Raw genomic sequence first — 13,224 nt, 5'->3', positions numbered from 1 at the left:
CGCAGTAACGCACCGGGGCCGCACATGCGCAGTAGGGCACCGAGGCCGCACATGCGCAGTAGGGCACCGGGGCCGCACATGCGCAGTAGGGCACCGGGGCCGCACATGCGCAGTAGCGCAACGGGGCCGCACATGCGCAGTAGGGTACCGGGGCCGCACATGCGCAGTAGCGCACCAGAGCCGCACATGCGCAGTAGCGCACCGGGGCCGCGCATGCGCAGAGCCGCAGGAAAAAAAATGAAAAAATAAAATAAAATAAAAATAAAAAATATATTTAAAAAAATATATATATATATTAAAAAATTTAAAAAATTTAAAAAATTTAAAAAATTTAAAAAATTTAAAAAATTTAAAAGTAAAGAAGTAAAAAGGACAGTGGTGGAAGAAGTATTCAGATCATTTACTTCAGTAAAAAGTACTAATACCACACTGTGAAATGACTCCACTCAGCTCATTTTAACTACCTAATAAACTTTTAAGTGGCTTAATTTATACAAATGGGTAATAATTTTAAATGTATCATGTTTTTCATTTTAAATCTTGACCTGAAAAGTGATTAAAGCTGTCAGCTAAATGTAGAGGAGTAAAAAGTACAATATTTGCCTCAAAATGTAGTGGAGTAGAAGTATAAAGTTACATAAAATGTACATAAAAGTACCTCAAAATTGTACTTTAAGTCCACTACTTGAGTAAATGTACATAGTTACTTTCCACCATTGCTACCTGCCTATTCTAACTTATACATATCAGTTAAGAGTCCTCCTTCAGACACTGTATGAGGATTAAAGGGATAGTTTGTGCATTATTATACAAAACTTGTGTTAGAATAATTTGAATATTCTAATAGTCTGCTGCTCATCATTCCCCATCAACGACTGCGCAGAAATAATTGGTGAGGATTTTTAAAATTATTTTTGTTGGAATCAGATTATTCAATTTTCAGGGTTTCCTCATGCAATTTTTCTAACACTTGGTACAATTATTGTCAATGTCCTCCTGAGGATAATCCTTTAAGGTTTTATTGATCGGGCCGAGGTGGCACTGTGGTGGCAGTCTAATTTCATATTTGGTACCGTGACCACACTATAACACTTAAGGCAATGAAAAAATACTTCTTCCACCACTGTTAAAAATGGGAAATGGGTGCAGCTTTATATTTCTTACTTATTTTAATATGAAAACATCATCAATTTAAAATGTATTTTTATTAATGAAACATATTATATTTATACAGGCTATGATTAAACCACATAACTGTATATTAAGTAGTTAAAATCAGCCCTATCTTGACAACAGTAAAATGCTGCTTACATAAAAGCATCAAAATAATTATCCAATAATATATATTTAACAATCTCAGTGCATAACAAGTAATTTTACTTGCCTACTTTATGTACATTTTACTGTTAAATGCAACTTCAGTATGAACTGAAATAAAACAGAACATTATTTATAATATCTTACACTATCTAAACGTATTAGGCAGTGGTGGAAGAAATATACAGATCCTTTACATGAGTAAAAGTACTAATACCACACTGTAAAAAATATTTTTTTTACAAGTCATGCATTGGAAATGTTAAGTAAAACTATGTAAGTATAATCAGGAACGTACTCAATGCAGAAAACAATTCTCTTAAATATTGTTTACATCTAGAATGTGACCCGTACGAGGACACCAGCAACCTACAGCGGAATTTTATTTTGAAGGAAAAAAATAATAAACAGGAAGTTTTATTTTGCTGGTTATCTTACAGACGTAACAACCGCTCTTAACCAATCACACACGGTCAGTAATGGTTTACTGGGACCTCTTGTGACGGACAGCAGTATCAGCCAATGAAATGTAAGACTGTCACAGTTTTGACCAAACAATTTGTTGCAAATCGAGGAAACGGAAGAAATGACCGGAAGTTTACAAACATTAACTGAGCTAAGGTTTAGCTAACGTTTTTATATCTGATCACCTCTAAAATTCTTATAACAAACACAGAGGAACGATGGTTTGTGAAAAGTGTGAGTATCACCCTAATCAGATGCTTTCTATCTTCAAATCTAACTTTTATTTTTAGCGAAGAAAGGAGATTCTTCGAAAGCTAACGCTACTGCTAACAAACTATCCTCAACGTTGTATTTGTTTATAATCGCCCAACCTGCCCGTTTTACCTTTATTGGTTTAATTATTGTGTTATTTGCTCAACAAATTATATGTTACTTGTGATTTCAGGCGAGAAGAAGCTCGGCAAAGTGATCACACCTGACACCTGGAAGGATGGAGCTCGGAATACAACAGGTAAACTGAGGACTCAGATTCAGTCACTTTTGGTTTTGTTGGTTAATATTGCGGCTGGGCACATTTCATATGAATGTCTACATTGAGGTCAAGTTGTAGGATGTAAAATTATATCACAGTCGGGCTGAATAACCACACAATAGCCAAGTGGAAAAGCCTACATATCGTCACACTGTTAAAATAATCGCCTAAGTAATTTTTGTCAAAATTGTTGTTGTTTTTTGCCTAAATCATCTCCTCATGACGCCGGCCACCTATGGTAAAATCGCCTACATCCTCAGTTGATCAGATCATGTGATTTTACCCCTTTAAGATCATCACTTCTTTGACAATTTGCCACATTCATAGGCATCAGATAAGAACCCAGCAAAGAAGAGCTAGAGGGAGATTGTTTAGTTATCAGTTTAATTTATCAGTGTTTTATTGTTGACACTAATAATGGTAACACTTTACTCTAAGGTGTCTACATAAGAGTGACATGAGCGTGTCATAAACATGACATGGGATGTGTCATGAACATTAATGACACTCTGAAGTAACATTAATGCTCATGATACTTGTCATGTCATGTTTCTGACAGGCTTGTGTGACTCTTATGTAGACACATTCAAAATAAAGTGTTACCATATCTTGCTTAAGTCACAAAGGCATGTTCAAAAAATTGCCTAAGTCATTTATTTCTCTTAAGTTACATAATTTACACACAGTGTTATTACTTTGCCAATAGCCATCCTTTGTTACATCCTTTTTGTGTGAAATGATCAATAAATGTCATATGTTACACTTTTGGTTATTTTTTTGTTTCCTGCAAAACCTGAAAAAATGAGTTAGGCAATTATTTTAACAGGGTGACGATATGTAAGTCATTTACTTCTATGGAATCAGCACAATCATGGCTAGATGTGTGCAAGAAACTAAAACATTTATTTTGTATAGTATAACATAGTTATAATGCCATATATCATTTAAAAAAAAGAAAAAACTCAAGTTAAATTTCTCTCAAAAAGATTTTTAAATATTGGGCTAAAATGGAATTTATATATACCACACTTTTCCAAGTGTCAACAAATGTCACAAATATGGTATACAAAATGGGTCTCCATATGCTATACATATTGAACTATTTTGATTTTTATAACCTCTACTCATAACCTCTCCTGTCCTTTCTACTTTGCTCTGTGTAAACAGCCTGCTGTTTTTACTTTCAATGAATATTTGTCACATGACCGTTTGTCTCAGCAAATTCAATCATGGCTTCGCAGTTTCACTGAGGAGCAGAATTTAATGTTTTTAACAAGCTCCCTTAACCCCCTAAACATCACGCCGTTTCAGGGCTCACCATGGCCTTGTTTTTCACTGTAATATGTAAGTCATGCACTTGTATGGAATCAGCACAATCATGGCAAGAAACTAAATAATGTATTTTTGTTTATTATAACATAGTTATAATGCCATACATCATTAAAAAAAAATAAAAAAGTTGAATTTATCAATCATTTTAGGCCTTGCTTCGGTTACTTTTTGTAGTAAAAACTTTTGTAACCTATGATCCGTTGAAAGACTGTGAGAAAGTTAATAACGCCTATTTTTGCTTCTTTCTTTTTTTACAGTAAACAGCTTTTTGGGCGATTTATTAAAGAAACAATACTTTACAGAGGGTTAATAGTGTAAATCAGGCTGCCATTTACTGAGATTCCATCTTCTCAGGCCACTTTGCTTTTGGACGTCTTTCGGCTTTATTAGAGATTATTCCATTAGGCCTCTGATTTCCCAAGTCAAATAATCTGATTCACAAGGTCCCAATTCTATTTGGTATCATTATTTTGAACGGAACGAAAGTTATCAGCATTGTACAACCCCTATTAAAATTGTTTGTGTGTCTAAATGCTGAGCATGACCCTTTTGTTTGTTTGATTGGGTTAGCTCTGGCTGCTCTCCAGTCAACATGTGCACAGTGTATTCATGCTATCACACAGAGCACAAATGGTCTAAACACACTCAGTGTACACATGAAAACTTTTAAATTACTAAATTTTTGCTTTTTTAATTTCTAATGGTAATAACTTTGGCTATAGAAACAGACTAATTTAGACATCTTTTATAGTATTTCTCATTCCTCTTTTTCTTTAATTGTCACATACGACATTGTAATGTCACTTAGATGATGATGTTTAACTAAATTCCTTCTGCTTTGTTCACTCAGAGGGTGGTGGGCGTAAGCTAAATGAAAACAAGTTCCTGACTTCAAAGAAAGCCAGGTGAGTAGCTCACTAAAGCCTGACTTCTGTCGTTTTCTATTGACTCACCCTCAATACTTTTTAATGTCCATTTGTTCCCAAAACCTAAGCTATTAATATGACTAAAACACATATTTGTCCATCTCTAATTATGTGTCCATAATGCATCTTCCTCTCAGGTTTGACCCATACAGCAAGACAGGCTTTGCTACCTGCAGGATCTGCAAGAGCTCAGTTCATCAGTCTGGATCACATTACTGTCAGGGATGCGCTTATAAGAAAGGTATCAAGTCACTCACACTGGACTCCATGATGATGATATTATTAATCCAGACATTACGGCATTTGGATTTTCTGTGTATCTGTGACATACAGGAACATTAATGGCAGCATTGTTTACACTGGCACGACTCGCTTGAGTAACATGAATAAAAGCCAATGGGAGCCTGTGGTCAACTTGCTTACAATCTAAATTTGATGTATTCTAGTTTTATTTACGATAAGATATGACTTTATTTTTTTCCACAGTGGAGAAATTAAGTTGTCACAGCAGCTCAAGATACAGACACATAGATATAGAAGACAGAACAAAGAATATTTTAAAAAATAAGATGTATACATACATTCTGTACATACATTTCTGTTATTTGGCATTTATTATTTAAATATAATTTTAGTGTTTGTTTGTTTTCCTGAAAGTACTTTGCATTTTACAGATATTGCACATTGGAGAAAATATATTTTAGCATGTTAAATAGGTTTACGTTTACATTTTATGCATTTTGGAATCGGGGTTGTAAGAGAGTAGTTGGCTGTTTGGCTGCAGTCGCTTTAAATTGAAAGCTCTGGATTTTATATTTCTTAACAGTGTTTCTCATATCTTCTTCCTTTTTTATCTCCAGGAATCTGTGCAATGTGCGGAAAGAAGGTTTTGGACACCAAGAACTACAAGCAGACATCTGTGTGACAGTGTGCAGATCAGAGAGTAAATAACAGATGTGAGGATGAGACTGTATATTTGTCACATTGTTTTGTATTATTTCCACAATGTCCCTCTCACCACACAACTATAACTCCTTTGTGTTATTTTCCCACCTTTGTGAAAGAGAGAGATTTGAAGCTAAGTTTGCCCTCCTAACAGAAAATATCCTATAATGCTGCTTGAACTATTACAGCGGCCGTACACAGGGAAGCACTGTTGTATTCAAATACACCACCGGTCATTACCTGTTTCTCAAGTCAAGATTTTTTGTATATTTTAAATTCAATGCTGAGGATTTGATTCTTTGCTTTTTAAGAAGTTGATTTTTGTATGTAATATATCAAGTGTTGCATTCTTGAGTTAATTAAATCATTCAATATGAAGTTCATATGACTAGATTTTTTTTTTCTACATCTGCCTGAAGCTGTAAAAGGTCCAATTTAAGCCTCTTACGCACAACATACCAATATTTGTCGTGTATGCCTGAAATAATTCATTTACTCTGACATAATCATATTTGGAAACTGCACGCTGCGCTGACAGTCGTGACCCCCCTCGTCTCCATTGCTGTCAGAGATAAAAGGTTATAGTTCACAGGTTGGCTGACGACAGGCTCCTCCTTTGATATTTAAAGGCCTTGCTCTCCCTCAGGCCATCAACCACATGTGCTCATGTCTCATTATTGATTTATCCTGTTTTACCACAGCACAATAAAACGTCATCAGTCTCTAGCTTACACGTAACATACAGTAGATTAATGTAAGGATGTAGCAAAAGAGTCATAGTAACCTGCTTAAGTAAGAGATCAAACTTTAAGAAACGGTCTACTGTGGTTACAATGTCTACAATCACAACTGGTTATACAGGGTGTCCATAAAGTCTCTTTACAACTTCAAAAATATATTACAAAATAATATTAAGGGAAAAATAAGTGAAAATTATTATAAAATGGGGAGTAGATGTTGAAGTTTGTTTGCCTCATTTAACACACCTCTACATGGGCACCATTAGTTGCAAGAAGCACGTCAAGACAGTACTCGTTTTTGTTAAAAAAAAAAAGAAGAAAAAAACATGATACACATTGTACCTTCTCTTGAGGAGTAGCCATTTTTCTAGGGGGTCATTTACCACTACCTATTTCATCAATAGGGTACCTGAAATACACAGATGCAATGTGATGAAAAACCTTGATAACCACTGAGTACATACAACAAATCTGATTAACATATCTCATCAATTGCCTTTGTAATTATTCTTTTTTATATTTTAAAGAGACTTTATGGACACCCTGTATAATTATAGATTTAATCTGCTTGATATATCACTGCCCCTCTGCTCCTGTTATTCTGTTATTCAGTCAAACCTAGAGCCCTCAATTTTGTTATTTGTGTTGTCAGATACAGATGCAAAGTATTGGGGCTTAACATAAAGGGATAATCTGATTTATAGAAGTTTGGATGAATGATGTATGTATGTATTCTTATCCATAGTCAGTGTATTACTTACAATAGATTGTGGTTGGCATGCCCCCAGTTTGGAAAAGCAGGGAGGAGTGCCAGCATGGGAGACACAAAACAAACTAACCGATTAAGGCACCATCCACACAACCTTTGTCCTCCAAACTCAATCAGTTCATTTTCAAGGCTCAGTGGTCACATTTGTGCCAAGTTTGAAGAAATTCCCTCAAGGTGTTCCTGAGTTATCGCATTCACAAGACTGGGGCAACCGGACAACCCAAGCTTCGATGACCGTACTCCTGCCTGCTTCTGCAAACTGTCAGGGTGCTGACCACCATCTACTGTAGGTAATACACTGACTATGGATAGGAACCTTATACAGTCATTCACTATCCTCAACCAGTTGTCCAAACTCAGGTCCCAGCTGACATTGGGTGACACCTGGACAGCTTGCCTGACTATCACAGGGCAGACAGAGAACCATTCAATTTAGGACAATTTAGAGTCACTAATTGAACCTAAGCTGCATGTTTTGGGACAGAGAACATACAAACTCCACACAGGAGTACTGAAAAAGTTCTAACCACTACACTATGTAGCCTTTACCCCACTTAAAAACACTTTTAAAATGAAATCAGCAGTTTGTATACAAGAAATCAATGTACTTTACCATTTTGTGCCAAATATGCAGATTAGATACACTAAACTAAGATGAGAAACATTGTAAAGCTAAATAGAGTATGTAGTATGAAACAGAGTTTCTTTTACAATGTCTTTTATAATGAAACAAACATAACACACTGAAGTAAAGCCGGCAACTTTCATGATGTTTCTATCATTTTATTTAGGCAAAAACATTTTAAAATAAATGCTACAATGTCATTGATACAAACCAAAATCATATTTAGCACATCATTTTACTCTACTCTTTGGACTTCAGATATAATAATTTTTTATCTTAGAAATGTCATATATTACAAAGACTTTATAAATGCATCTATAAATGACACATTGATCATTTAAATTATTAAATTATCAGTGAATCCTAAATAGGAAAATAAAGCAGTAAGTACCACTTTGCATAAGCACCAATACAATTCCCATAACATAAAACGGTGAGAATCTTATTAGTGTTGACATGTTACAACATCAGGTTTCATACTTGATAACAATAATATTGCAATATTGTAAGACTGTAAAATATCTACCAAAGGCACCCAGAATGTGAGCATTATATGTCCTATTGTGTTCACAGTGATGGATTCAGGCGTTGAGTGTGTTGAGGTGAGCTCCAGAGTTTGTTGGATTCTGCATCAAACAGCAGATTTACATTTCCTGCAATTGGTTTGTCGTTTTTCCCCAAAAGTCTGATGCAGATCTGCTGTTATTCTGGAGCTTTCTGTGTGCTACTGTAATACAGAGGCCCTGGGGTGTGAATGATGGGAGTTAGTTGCTTTGTGAAAGAGCCAGAAACTCCTCCCGGGTTTTGGGGTCCTCCAGGTAAACTCCCAGCATAGTGCTCGTCACTGTGCGGCTGTTCATCTTCTGGACACCACGCATCACCATACACATGTGCCTGTAACACACAGCAGGGTTGCAGCTGCAGCTTTTAACATGAAGAAAATATTTAACCCTAACGAACAGGTGTTTACAGGGATACTTCACCATTAAAATGACCATTTCTTATCATTTATTCATGAAGAAAAATTGTTTTTCTAGCATGCCTCCACAGGGAACAGAAAATTGGGAAACATAGCAAATCCTTGATGAATTGAAGTAAATGGTGACCAGGTTTTACAAATGCAAAACTATACACTGTAAAAAAAAATCTGTTTAATTTAGGGTAAAATACCAGCAGCTGTGGTTGCCAGAACTTCACCGTAAAAAATACAGTGAGTGGGTTTTATACAGTAAATTTAAATGTAAATATCAGCAAAAACTGTAATCTAGTTTGAGTAGTCCCTTTATTTTTTGTGTAATTGTGCCCTTGTGACATTATGGTATTTCTCCTTTAATTTTACATGATAAAAACTGTGTGTTTCTACCGTTTAAAAGTTTTGTACTATTCCTTATGGTAATTAAAAGCATCTAATATGGTGATATTCAAGTTTTGGTTTTACGCCCTATTTCTGATGCAGATTGACAGTGTTTTACTGTAATTTCTACAACCATTTCTTACAGTGTAAAAAAAAGATTATTTTTAAACTCTTGCACAACTCATACAGTGTAATCCAAGTTTCGTTTATCCGGTCTACTTCCCAAGTATGTGCATTTTTGCAAAATCTTATTATCTGCATGTGCACTACTCATCAAGACTGGCAGGGACATCCCAGATAGTATTTTTTTGCCAGATTTATTCAAAAATAAAAGGTACTAGACAGTGAGTACTTAATAGACAAATTTCTAATCATTTTAAGGATGATGTATTCCTGTAAAGGGGAACCAGACTGTCACTTTACGGAGACCTTTTTTTAAAATATGTCAGTGAGGTAGTAGTGCTTTAAATCATACAGATGATGATGAAAGGCGTGCGTTTGTGTGTGTGTGTGTGTGTGTGTGTGTGTGTGTGTACTTACGCTGCTTCAATAACCACAGCTACACCTTTTGGCTGCAGAGCCTCTGATATTCCCACTGCAATCTGCTTAGTAAGACGCTCTTGAACTGAAATAAAACAAAAAAATTAGACACATAATAAAAAAAAAGATTGCATTAAAATTCTTGGGTAAACTAGAAGAAAGGTGCAGTGATTTCATGCAAATCATATTAATATTGCATAATTGTCTTACCCTGAAGCCTCCGACTGTAGATCTCCACAATCCTACAAAAGCCAGAGGACTGATTAAAGATCAGGCATAACATAACAATGATTAATCTTTTGATAAACACAGAGTGGCATCAGTCCCTGACCCCTGGCCTCCACTCAGGCCTTCCAACTGTACATTCCCTTCGTCTGTGAATGATTCACCGTACAGAACTCTTTGAATCTGTCGCATAAGATTCAACAGCAGCAACTTGTCCAATAAACCCAGTGACTCTGTTACTGTTATTCTGGTTCTGTGTGTTCAGAGATGGTGTGATATTTTAGGAAAGGGTGAAAGAAGGAGCCAGCCAGACAGACAGACAGAGAGAGAGGCTGTGATAATAACTACTGATTCCCACAGGTCTGGAGGGATTTTCTCATGGCTCGAGAGCGGATAGAGTTCAGACTTGTGAATGTGAGTGTGCTTGATGAGAGGACTAGATGATGGCCACTGGGCTTAGACTTAATCCTCCAGGTCAATGCGCTGAAATAACAGAAGAACGCAGCCAGCCGGCTCTAACACTAAACATACAGCCACAGTGGCAGCAGGAGGGTAGAGAGTGTGTGTGTGTGTGTGTGTGTGTGTGTGTTACCTTGCCAGCTTGCTCAGTCCCACCACTTTTTTGTTGGGAATATACCCGATGTGAACCTGGAGAGAGATGACAGGCAGTCAGAACAGAGGTCACACAACCAGAGCAGTGCCTAGAAACACACGTGAAATCTACCAAATACTCCAGGAACACTTCACGTGCATCAAATCAAATTACCAAATCTGTGTGTGTGAGTGAGTATGTATGTTTCCTTCACATATGGTGCAATTTGACCAGTCTGTGCCACTATAAAAACAAACTTTTGAATGGTCAGTTTCAGAAACAAAATTCAAATCTACCCATATTTGCGTCTAGATCTGTTTTTCATCATATTGGAATTGTGTTCAAATGAGTTTTTCCACAACTACAAATTTTGAGCAATTGTCACCAAATTTGTTCCAGAACATCTCTGGACCAAGCCAAAAATATGTACTTTTTCAGATTTTTGATTTACTGCACAGTTTTGCTATCGCTGGCTCTCAAAGTTAGCTAAAATGCAGCGGGCAGAGCCATTACAAAAAAAGGTCATATCTCCTGAACACTTTGTACGATAGACCTCTTATCAAAACACGTCACTCGAGTGTCACAGATGGTTGCAGACGGAATCTGAAGTAGGCTTAAATACAAACAACAGCAAAACTCTAATCATAGGAAGAGTTGTAATCTGTTTCGAACATGTCGTGTTGTGTGGTGGGCCAATAAAAGTCTTAATTTTTAGCAAATACCATCACTATAACCCAATTCTCAAATGTCAATTTGGCAGCATTTACTTGCCTATCCCTGAGTGACATGTTGTTATAATGTCCAGACAGCATTTCAACAGTAAAATAAAGAAAACGTTCTGTGAGAAAGTAATCTTTCTTGCTAGCTTGTTTTCACAGTATTCTTATTGGCAGTGCTTTTTTTTTTTTTTTTACAACCAGCATGCACGCTGATTTGTCAATATTTGCGGGAATTCACAAGATGTAACACAGCTCTACTGCCTTCCTCAGGACAGGATGTTGTGTTTAGTCATGATTTATATGAGAATGAGACAAATAGGTCATCAGCTGTAATCATATTGGAAATTAATTCCAGACATATAAGCAAATTGAGAAATTTCCAGCACAACATAAGGTAGGGCAGTGTTTAGTGTTTGGTTAGACGATTCTCGACAATGCTGCAAGCAAGGAACCTTTAAACATTTAATTTGGGCTCCAAACTGCCACCAGTTGTCCTAAAATGTCCCCACAAACACATTCAGTCTTACCTTTCCAAAAAATGGCACCAGGTGATGTTCACACAGTGAAAACATGTCTATGTTCTTCACAATCACCATCTCATCGTGGTCTTCATCGAATATGGCGTTGTTTAAGATGTCTGGGGGCACAAACACACAATTCACAATCAATTGTGAACAAAACTGAACTGTTTTGGCATTTCTGCTGTGAAAAACAATCACACTCTTAAAGGGATTTAGATCATATGATACAGTATACAGTCATAGAAAAAAAATATTAGACCACCCTTGTTTTCTTCAATTCATTCTTCCTTTTTCATTCCAGGTACAACTAAAGGTACATTTGTTTTGACAAATATAATGATAACAACAGAAATAGCTCGTAAGAGTTTCATTTAAGAGTTGATATCTAGACATTTTCCATTGTTTTCTTGATAGTGATTTTGGTTATTATAAAGAAAACCATGGGATTGTGTGAGCTATTTTTGTTGTTATAAATATATTTGTCCAAACAAATGTACATTTAGTTGTACCATGCATTCAAATGAAGAACAAATTGAAGAAAAAGCGGGGTCTAATACTTTTTTTTTGCATAACTGTATTACTTTGCATTATGTATTACAAACATTAAATTGCAAAAACTGTCTACAGAAAGTTTTATTTTATTTGTTTTACTTTAACCCTTTAATTTAACTTTCATTATTTGACGTCTTAGATTCTCATTACTTTTACTTGCATGACTTTTCCCCCCAATTTATATTGAATTAACATTGAAATGCGTTTAAATAACAATGCAATCCAATGCAAATTTCACCATCACAAACTATAAAAAGTTGAATCAGCACGGTTAAAACTGCATCGCTTGGTTGTTTTTAAGGGGCATATTACATTAAAAGCATCATCCGGAGAGATTAACCTGTTGACTCACCGTCGATGGTCTCGTGGTAGCCCTTGGTGAGGAACTGCATAGCCTTGGCGGCGCGCAGCGGCGTGCGCAGCAGCCCCTGCCGGTCCGTGTCCTCCCCGAGCTCCCGGAGGATGCTGGTGTAGGCGGCCTCCAGCGCAGGTAAGCGGGACTTGTCCTCGGCCTCCTTGCGGGACGTCTCGTGCTTGCGGTGCACGACAGACTTCTTGGAGTCGATGATGAGCTCGCTGAAGCCCTTGTTGTTGCAGAGGAACTCCTCCGCGGTGTCGTTGACCTTTAAGTTGCAGTGGCCGTTCATGTCGAAGAGATTTCTGACTCTGGATGGAGGCGGAGAGATGAGAAGGATGAGACGGATCTTGGAGGTTCAGGTTCTCTGCAGGTCTGGCAGGCTGATGCTGTCCCCGGTGCTCACTGCGCTTATAAAGCCGAAACCCGGTGCCGCGTGCGCATCATGCGTCCAGGTGCCGCCTACGTCAAATCCTTCAGTTTCGTCAGTATTAAATGTCACAGAGCACCGCCTCCCAGCCGAAGCAAAACATGCACCCAGGTTTTGTTTATCACTTGACACATACTGTGTCATTCATTTGTTCTGATGATCTTTCTCTCTGCAGGCTCATGATTTCACGTGGAGCTCAGACATCATTTCTGTGCAATTAGGCCTGTTATGTGCAACTTCTATGAATCCAATACACTGTAAAAAATAAATAAATAATAATTAATC

General features: G+C 36.9%; 2 protein-coding genes across 2 annotated transcripts; one reads left to right on the top strand and one right to left on the bottom strand.

Annotated features, from left to right (window-relative positions):
* Positions 1-1,865: 1,865 nt before the first annotated feature.
* Positions 1,866-5,895, top strand: cript (cysteine-rich PDZ-binding protein). The gene is made up of 5 exons (XM_059324736.1): positions 1,866-2,016; positions 2,228-2,293; positions 4,497-4,551; positions 4,710-4,813; positions 5,433-5,895. Exons 1-5 carry the CDS (start codon positions 2,001-2,003, stop codon positions 5,495-5,497), a joined length of 306 nt encoding a protein of 101 aa, XP_059180719.1. The 5' UTR covers positions 1,866-2,000; the 3' UTR covers positions 5,498-5,895.
* A 1,908-nt stretch (positions 5,896-7,803) lies between these two features.
* Positions 7,804-12,932, bottom strand: gch2 (GTP cyclohydrolase 2). The gene is made up of 6 exons (XM_059324769.1): positions 12,507-12,932; positions 11,609-11,718; positions 10,363-10,418; positions 9,756-9,787; positions 9,546-9,630; positions 7,804-8,545 (listed from the first exon to the last, which is right to left on the bottom strand). Exons 1-6 carry the CDS (start codon positions 12,799-12,801, stop codon positions 8,416-8,418), a joined length of 708 nt encoding a protein of 235 aa, XP_059180752.1. The 5' UTR covers positions 12,802-12,932; the 3' UTR covers positions 7,804-8,415.
* Between the last annotated feature and the right edge of the window lie 292 nt (positions 12,933-13,224).

The sequence above is a fragment of the Centropristis striata genome, chromosome 21, assembly GCF_030273125.1.
Source record: "Centropristis striata isolate RG_2023a ecotype Rhode Island chromosome 21, C.striata_1.0, whole genome shotgun sequence".
Taxonomy (NCBI): Eukaryota; Metazoa; Chordata; class Actinopteri; order Perciformes; family Serranidae; genus Centropristis; species Centropristis striata.
The sequence above is the reverse complement of the archived record's forward strand: the minus strand, read 5'-3'. Positions and strand labels throughout refer to the sequence as shown.

What these genes read in the sequence shown, in the direction of transcription:
- cript (XM_059324736.1), top strand. An exon ending in TGGAGCTCGGAATACAACAG is followed by an intron (nt 2,294 to 4,496) that starts GTAAACTGAGGA and finishes TTGTTCACTCAG; the next exon opens with AGGGTGGTGGGCGTAAGCTA. An exon ending in GGGATGCGCTTATAAGAAAG is followed by an intron (nt 4,814 to 5,432) that starts GTATCAAGTCAC and finishes TTTTATCTCCAG; the next exon opens with GAATCTGTGCAATGTGCGGA.
- gch2 (XM_059324769.1), bottom strand. Translation starts at nt 12,801, where the DNA reads ATGAACGGCCACTGCAACTTAAAGGTCAACGACACCGCGGAGGAGTTC. An exon ending in TGGTGCCATTTTTTGGAAAG is followed by an intron (nt 10,419 to 11,608) that starts GTAAGACTGAAT and finishes ATCTCTCTCCAG; the next exon opens with GTTCACATCGGGTATATTCC. An exon ending in GGACTGAGCAAGCTGGCAAG is followed by an intron (nt 9,788 to 10,362) that starts GTAACACACACA and finishes TGGCTTTTGTAG; the next exon opens with GATTGTGGAGATCTACAGTC.